This window comes from Bufo gargarizans, chromosome 7, assembly GCF_014858855.1.
Source record: "Bufo gargarizans isolate SCDJY-AF-19 chromosome 7, ASM1485885v1, whole genome shotgun sequence".
Classification (NCBI taxonomy): domain Eukaryota; kingdom Metazoa; phylum Chordata; class Amphibia; order Anura; family Bufonidae; genus Bufo; species Bufo gargarizans.
The window spans coordinates 137,909,658-137,918,382 of record NC_058086.1 but is presented as its reverse complement, the minus strand read 5'-3'; the positions used below and the strand labels follow the sequence as shown (position 1 = coordinate 137,918,382).

Here is an 8,725-nt window from a genome sequence, read left to right as displayed (position 1 = left end):
GTAACAATATGTGTGGAGAAAAAGAGGCACAGCACACCAACATCAGAACCTCATCCCAACTGTGAAGTATGGTGGTGAGGGCATTTCATGGTTTGGGGCTGCATTGCTGTGTCAGGGCCTGGAGGGATTTCTATCATCGAAGGAAAAATGAATTCCCAAGTTTATCAAGACAGGAGAACTTAAGGTCATCTGTCCACCAACTGAAGCTCAACAGAAGATGGGTGTTGCAACAGGACAACGACCCAAAGCATAGAAGTAAATCAACAACAAAATGGCTTAAATTGTCTATTGTTGTGACTTAGATGAAGATCAGATCACATTTCATGACCAATTTGTGCAGAAATCCATATCTTTCCTAAGGGTTCACATACTTTTTCTTGCAACTGTACATATAACTCAGACATCCCCTTTAATGCCTAATGGTGGCTACTATCCCTCAAACTTGATGGACTTATGTTTTTTTTCTTCTTTGTAGTATATTCTTGAAGATGTAGCCGCCTTCAAGTCTGAATGCACTACTATTATCCCACATGGTTGTGGCTGTCTCCAGTGCACTGTTACCCCACCAATTATACCGGCTACTTTGATTACTAGGTACATATAGCTTTGCTTGCTCTTCCTCTCATTGTATGCTGAAGTGCACACAGAGGTAACAAGTAGCAGTACACTATATGTGCAGGGTCTGCCCTACTTGTAGATGGCCACTGGCATAGAGACAGGTATTAAATAGACTAGGTTCCTACCTGACTGAGATCATCCTGCCGTGGTATGTGGACATAGATATGTTTGAACAAAATATGAGAATCTCAGATTTTATCATACCAGGATAAGATTTTAGTGTATACATAATTTTTGCATCTATTATGTGAGTGCAATTCTTTTTAGTGATTTCTCATTAAATGTAGCTTAGTACATCTGCATACTTATTTATATCATGCAGGATATTCTGAACTTTTTCTGTGTTTTTTTTTTTTCAATTGATATCTTAAAATACCAAATAGAAAGCTATCCTTGATGATTTTTGATAGTTTTCTCAAAAACACTCACGCTGAGTCAAGCTTAATATGACTTTATTTAGTGTTGAAAAAATACACGTTTCTCTAAAACATGAAGGTCACTTTACAGCATATGGTTTAGAAGGTCTACAGATTTTTTATTTTTTTTTATGAAATGTTACAATTTGGAATTAACATGAATGGCTGCAAAGGGGTCTTCATCAGTGTTGCTGATCTGGAAGCGAGCAGAGCCATTGCTACCCACAGTGATCTGTCTACCAGTGCAGCGAGTACCCTCCTTTTGTCCAGAGATCACATCACAGTAAGTTCCAGCTGGGAGACCAGTGTTCAGTGTGACATCCATGTACCTGAAATAGACAAAATAAGTCAACAACCCAATATTATTATCTGATATGCTGTTCAGGTTTCCATACATATTTGTCAAGTGCATTCTGAAGACAAACAGTTAACGATTTATCAAGCCCTAGAGTATCACCTGTGGGGACTCGCTGTGGTAGCCAGGATAAGCTGACACAGTATAGAGGCACAAACCAGTTCTTAAATCAAACAGTTCCATGTTTATTCACACTCTTGGCAAGTTCATAAACAAAAAGTCATATTCAACATAATGAGGTTTTGGTGTTAGTTCATGCCCTGCTGGCAGTTCTGCCTCAAAGAGTCCATGAACAGGCTTTAGGCAGCCTGTTTCCCCACACATGGGTCTCAGCCCTCCAAGCCTGGCACAAGCCTCAGATCCCAATGCAGAGCTCCTCTGTCAGAGAGAGGTAATCACTCCGAGCTGACACTGCCAGCTGGGTTTTTTATAGGCCAGTCAAGACCCGGCCTGGAACGTGGGGAGTAGTCACCCACCCAGCACTTTGGCTACTTCCAGTAAGAGCCATCCCGGATCAGCTATACAGCCATACTAACATAGCAAAGTGTCAATTAGCATTAGCTGCTGCTGACACCTGAAAATACCGGCCAGGAACCTCGGTGACACATACCTTCTGTCAACGATGGAACCTTGCGCCTTACTACACACCATATATAAATGAGCTAAATTCAATTAGCTAGACAAGAGTTTAGGTGACATTGATGTTTTCACCTATATAAATGATTTGAACTATAATTTGCTTTCAAAATATGTATGTCATATAATATTGCATTTTATGTAAAGGCAAATAAGAATATTACCAGTCGTCATTGTTAAAGACAATGAATCCTCTGTTTCCACGTCCAAATGCAACTTGATTGCTTCCGTTATCCCACCAGTTGGAGAAAGGTTGTCCATCTACCGTATTACGGAAAATAACCATGTTCCTAAACAGAAAAACGTCACAATCCTTAGAGTGAAGAAGGTGTTGATACAGTGCCACATATTCTGCTGTAATATAGTATAACTACATTATAATAAACAGTACTGTTAGCTTTTAAAATGTTTTTATTTGGTAAAGCAGAAAGATAATATATTATTGATGGCTACTCCACATGCACAATGTATATGTATACTAATTTATGAGGAAAAGGTTTATGAATGTAAACATAATGCAAAATTACATCTTGGAGTTACTCTACAACTTACTTAATCTGGCGCCATCTGTGTTCACAGACCCAGTCATTACCACAAGTGCCATCAGCATTGATGGTGACAGGCTTTGTGCTACCATCAGAGTAGCTTGGTGGTCCAATCCAGTCATTGACGTCCTATGAAAGACATTTTTAGTTTTTTTTTATCATTATCTAATGAATGATAATCTGAGTTTACATTTATTATACCTCAAGTAATCATACCTTGCCATTGACCCAGTTTCTAGTCCATCTGTAACTTGACATAACACGTGTAAATCCATAGGGATGAGCCAACATGAAGCCAACTCCCATCTTGTAAAGACTGTAGAGCCAAAATAAAATCATATGTGTTAGGCATAATCAATTTTATTTGATATATATATATATTTTTTTTTTCTGTTTAAATTATTACATAACATTACCGGGCATCAAAAAAGGTCAGAATAGAGCCTCCTCCGGCACCATGCCCTCGCTGGTTATCGTGATTGTCTACAAAAACCAAGGCTCTGTCGGAAGCCATAAAACCCCATCCTTCTCCCCAGTTCCTAAAGAGAAAAAGTGGACAAATTAATATAACATTCAATTTATAACTTTTTGAATTTACGTTAAAGAAAGACATGCGTTAATGCCTCCAAAAGTTCACTTTAGAGCAATGTTATATCTAGTATAAATGGATTTCTGTCACTGCACAGCATTCTTATCCTTTATTTTAATGAATTTAGGAACTCTCACTTACTTCAAATAAGACAGCTTCTCACCATTCCACTTGCGGATAACTGTTCCAAGCTTAGCACCATATTTAAATTCTGTGACTCTTCCAACTCCAGTGTATTGACTGAATGAAATGGCTTCACCTCCAAGATCAATGACCTATACCATGAGGAAATTACAAACAAATTAAAAAATTATTACTTTATAAGGAATAAAAACAATTATGCCAAATGTGTAATATGTTGGCATATTTCACATTTATAGTTTTTATTTATTTATTTTCAGATATACTGAATTTTTGTGTGTATTGCAACATATGAATTAAGTAAGATTATATTTTTATTGGTGTTTGAAATGCTCCATCTGGCTCAATATAAGGCATCACTTACATAACCAAGAATTATTGGTGGCTTGTGTAGAAACACTGAGTTAAATCATTGTGTTTCTTCTTAGAAGTAAAAATTTTAAACTGTGACATTTGGAACAAATATATATGAAGTGAACACATTACCTCCTGGAAGATAAAGGGTCTGGTTCCAGAAGGAAACCATTGTGTGTTGAGATTGTTCAATCTGTCACGGATAGCCAGGAGGTCTCCAGGCCACATATGTTTGGCAGCATCAAATCTAAAGCCAGCTACACCAATGCTAATAAGATTGTTCAAAAAGCCAGCAATCTTCCCGCGAACATAGTCCTTTTCCAAAGCAAGATCAAGAAGACCAACAAGACGGCAGTTTCTGACCTATAAAAGAAAAAAACAAATGTCTTCATCAACTGTCAACAATTATGTCTTTGTATATTCTTGACATCAGGTAAGAATTTGTATGTATACCTGATTAGCATCACCATAGTTTTCAATTTCTCCACTACCAGTGTAGCACTTGCCATCGTTAAAGTCCAAGTTAGAATAAGGCACACCAGAAAAATCTTTTGTACCAGCATTAAAATAGCTGCCACAGGTTGAATGGGTACCTGCACCACCGCCAGCGCCGCACATGTGATTGATGATAGCATCCACATAGATATACACCTAAGCAAAGGGTAATAAAAATATGTTACTCTCTTATTAATGGCCAACAAAAAAAAAGGGTATGAAAGATGTATTAATCCGTCTGTATTTGTCATAAATTATACTATAGGTTCATCGGCTACTATATAATCATACTTACCCCAACATTGTTACATCTAGTCACCATGCTTCTGAACTGTTGCTCATTACCAGAGCGAGAGCAGAGTTTGTAGCTGATTGGCTGGTACCTTTCATACCAAGGTCTCCATGGATTTGAAAGAACAATATTCTCATTTGGTGGGGAAATCTACAAAATGCATAAACAAACAATTAAATAATATATGGAGTGTGATGGAGTTGCTTTAGGGAAGGGGCGCTCCATGATTTTAATATTGATAAGTCATCAATATCTGATTGTCAGGGGTCTGACACTCTCCACCCCTGCTAGTTACCAAATAACTCTAGCACAGGGAGTCACTTCAGTGGAGAAGAACCACAATTGCCAGCTTCATCCACTACAAAATGGACAGAGCTATGTAGTTCCTGTGCCAACTTCCTACACCAGGTGTGGTTGTTGGACAACCGATGATCAGATATTGATAGCCTATCATGGTAATAGGCTACCTGAAACCCTCCCGATCAATTAGCTTGCTTACAAAGAGTTTCTTTCAAGCTAGAGAACCCTCACCTGTGTGGACAGCTCATTAATTTTATTGATGCCAGTTTTCCTCACAAATTACAACTAATCACCGGAGGTGACATCAGGGATACACTGTGATCAGCTTATGGTCAGGCAGCTAATAAAAATAAATTGTCCAAAAAGAACATTTTAATGTTCTCACCACTGCCCACAACCAGCCTAAATCCATATAAAACCTGGGTGGATAATTTAACAAACTGCCCTATTTATTATTATAGATGCATCAGGTAGCTAAGATTGTTGTAGGTATAGAGGTAGGCCAACCAGTATCCTTTTTCCCTAGTCTTCTTGAACATTTTGCAGGGACCCCATACATCTACCATCTTGAGCCTCTTATTGCTGCCTACAGCTATATGAGAAAGTTGTATTTGCATGGACAGTAGCAGTACCGTGGGCCAACAGAATGAATGCAGCCACCCAGTCCCACACTGACTGTATTATACATCTGTATTCCTGCTACTGCAGCCTGCTCTGATCCAAACCATTCTATCACTAAGACACCACTGAGTGGTTATTCAGAGGCAAGGGTCTCACTCTGTCACTCTAGCAGCCCACATGGAATGTGGAGGCCTAACAAGTCATCATAACCTGCACAGTGAACACAATAAATATAACTAAAACACCCAATTAACTGTTGCCTATTTATCTGACCACATGGAAAAATAAAAAAAGTTATTATTCTCAGCATATGAAGACTATTTTTTTCCTTTTTTTGTACAAAAGTGGTAAAATATAAAGAAGAATTACATTTAGTTTCATGTCAAACAATAAAAAAACTGTTGCAGAATTGCAGTTTTTTTCCTTCCCTCTAAAAAAACGATGAAAAGATCATATATTACCCGAAAAATATCTAAACTACAGCTTGTCCCACAGAAGACAAGCCCTCACATAGCTCTATTGATGAGAAAATACGTTATGAATCTTAGAATGTAGCATTGTAAAAAAAATAAAAAATTCTTAAGGGCCCAAAATGCTATTTTCAATATTGGGAAGGTGTCACTGACGTTCCCTCGACAGGTGGCAGGAGATCGGTGAGACACGCTACACGTGGTTTGATCTGACAGGTTTTCCCTGTGGATCAATAGACATCTTTGTTGTTTCTGGTAATGACCACACCCCTTGCCTCAGGTTTTGCTAATGTGGTAATTTAACCTTCCTTATTTATTGTTGCTTCTCCCACATGCTGTGCGGTTTATAATGTCATGCTTCGGTGTAGGAGGAAAACACCACACTGAGTATAAGAGGGAAGGGGGGAGCAGGGAATCAGGCCTGAGAACTAGGGAAGGAAGATGGACTCCTCCTAGTAAAACCCTAACCAAAATCCTGACTGACTACCAGTATGGACCGACCCCGGCTTAGTCTCTTATTATCCAGGGCTGATAGAATATCTCTAATTAAGATGTTGATTAAATCCCAGTTCCTTTATATTCTCAGGAATTCCCCAATGTGGATTAATGATACAGTTTTTAAATTAAATGAGGGAATTATTAATGATCTACTCTGGGTAAGAAAGCGGGTGAGACTTAAATTGGAACATTTTTATAAGCCTATTGAAAAATGAGGATTGAATCTTCCTTATTCCAAGGATTGTTTTATATCAGCACAGAAATGACTATTTTATCAATGGAAGAAAAGCCCACTATGTAGGGCCTTGGTGAGTAGATATGGTTATGAAAATATGTTTACTTTATTGGAATCCGGTCAAATATCTAATGTGTGGCAGGATTATGGTGAGACTAGGAAACTGTTTAGTAAGTCCTGGTGCACTATTAGAGGATGGTTGGGTATAAAGGGATCCTTATACTGTATACCCCTTTGGCATAACTACGGGTTTCAGATGAATTAGCAGGGGATCAGTATTGGCAAAAAAATTATATTTTTTATGTTGCACAGGTCGTGACAAAAGGGGGTATACTTTCGTTAATGGAGTTAGCACAAAGTGAGAATATAATTAATCTATCATGGTTTAGGTATTTTCAGCCTTGTGCGGCACTTTTTAGTCTACAAGAAAAACATTTGTTAGATATAGACACTTTTATACCTTTAAATGAATTAATGGAGGAATTAGGTCATAATGTTAGGATTGCTCACCTTTATAGATTATTAGTGTCAGCACTATTTAATAATACAAGTTTGCCCAGTCAAAAAGCATGGGGAACTGATTGCCCAATGATACAAGTAGATGACTGGAAAAATATATAGTTTAATTTGACATTAGTGTCTCACAATTTTATGTGGTTTGAGAAATATATCTAATTGTCCACGGTGTGATTCACTTTTCTATTTTTTTGCACATGTTTTGTTTTTGTACAGAATTAAAAGAGTATTGGGGAGCAATTGATACGTTTATTACCGAAAAATTGAAAGTAGTGATCCCTTTTAAGGCTGAATTTCAGATATTGGGGGATCTCTCTAAAGTTAAATGCTACAAATATAAAAAAGTTTTATTGTTAAAAGTAATGTTTTTGGCAAGACTTTTGATTACTCGGGTTTGGTTTTCATAAAATATACCAAATTTTACTATATGGTTAAATCTGGTTAGTAAGATAAAGAGATATGAGAAGGTTCTTTAGAAACAAAGAAACATAGAGGATAAATGGACTAGGATATGGGGTGTTTGGAAATATTAGTCTTCTTATTGATTCCGCCTTTAGAGAGACGCATCACAAAGAGGAGGGTGGGTATTACGGGTAGGGTTAAAAAGGAAGAAATGTAATGATGTTGATTTTAAATATGTATGGAAAATAATAGTTTGATTCTTAATAAAATGTATCAAAAATAAAATAAAAAATAATGTATGCAGTTTCTATTGTAAAATCTTTTACAACATAAGGCATCTAAATGGCTAGGCCATAATACACTGAACTTAAAATTTTGACACTATAAAAGATCTAATTTTAAAAAATTATGTAAAACTCATAACAGGTAGTGATCCAATTATAGGTGTTGTCTACCTACCTGTATTCCTCCAAATCCATTGGGTCCCAAGTATCTTTCACACTCTGCTGCAATGTCATCCCATTTCCATTCAAATAAGTGGACGATAGATGTGCGTCCTGCTCTAGTGTTGGGATTGAACTGGGCTGAGCATAGCCCAATGGACACCAACAGAAGAAGGAGCTTCATGCTGCCTGCAGAGTGTACAGTACAGTCTTGCTTTAGCTCATTTATACTGTGAGTTATGTAAGCTTCTTTTTCCTCTAAATGACCACCTGTCACTCTTTTCTGTGATACATGAAGCCAGGTGATGATATTCTGGAAATTCTCACAAGTGGACGTGTTTTATCATATTTGTAGTATGTTCATATCAATTGAACATTATAAATAGAACACATACAATCAAGGACAACTTAAAGGGTAGAAACAGCGTAAAAAAAACACAATCAACTTACTTTACTTCAACCTGTTTATTTTGGAGTCTTGGTCCAGAGGAAGACAAAATGCTTACTATGGGGTAGTTATCAATTGTCCTCATAATAGTGGAAACAGATCCTTCAGATTCATTATTTTAACTCCTTCCCAATATCCACGATACATGTTCAATGTTGCAGGCTAGGAGTTTCCAAAGCACCACCATACACATATGGTGGGATAATCGGGGGGCAAAGGAACTGTTCTCGAGCTATCACTGGAGAGGACTAGATCAGAGATATGTAACTGATCATGGATGTTTAACCCCTTAGAAGAATAGCAATGTAGCAGGGGCGCAGACCTAGCGGAATGCGTATTGACTTGGGGGGA

General features: G+C 37.5%; 1 protein-coding gene across 1 annotated transcript; it reads right to left on the bottom strand.

Annotated features, from left to right (window-relative positions):
• Window positions 1-1,141: 1,141 nt before the first annotated feature.
• On the bottom strand, window positions 1,142-8,110 carry LOC122943511 (pancreatic alpha-amylase-like). Its single transcript, XM_044301304.1, has 10 exons — window positions 7,943-8,110; window positions 4,445-4,591; window positions 4,108-4,305; window positions 3,787-4,017; window positions 3,301-3,434; window positions 2,987-3,109; window positions 2,787-2,886; window positions 2,578-2,699; window positions 2,190-2,315; window positions 1,142-1,363 (listed from the first exon to the last, which is right to left on the bottom strand). The coding sequence occupies exons 1-10, from the start codon at window positions 8,108-8,110 to the stop codon at window positions 1,174-1,176; spliced, it is 1,539 nt and encodes a 512-aa protein (XP_044157239.1). The 3' UTR covers window positions 1,142-1,173.
• Window positions 8,111-8,725: the final 615 nt, after the last annotated feature.

What these genes read in the sequence shown, in the direction of transcription:
- LOC122943511 (XM_044301304.1), bottom strand. Translation starts at nt 8,110, where the DNA reads ATGAAGCTCCTTCTTCTGTTGGTGTCCATTGGGCTATGCTCAGCCCAG. An exon ending in ATGGATTTGGAGGAATACAG is followed by an intron (nt 4,592 to 7,942) that starts GTAGGTAGACAA and finishes TGCATTTTGTAG; the next exon opens with ATTTCCCCACCAAATGAGAA. An exon ending in GACCCTTTATCTTCCAGGAG is followed by an intron (nt 3,435 to 3,786) that starts GTAATGTGTTCA and finishes CTCATGGTATAG; the next exon opens with GTCATTGATCTTGGAGGTGA.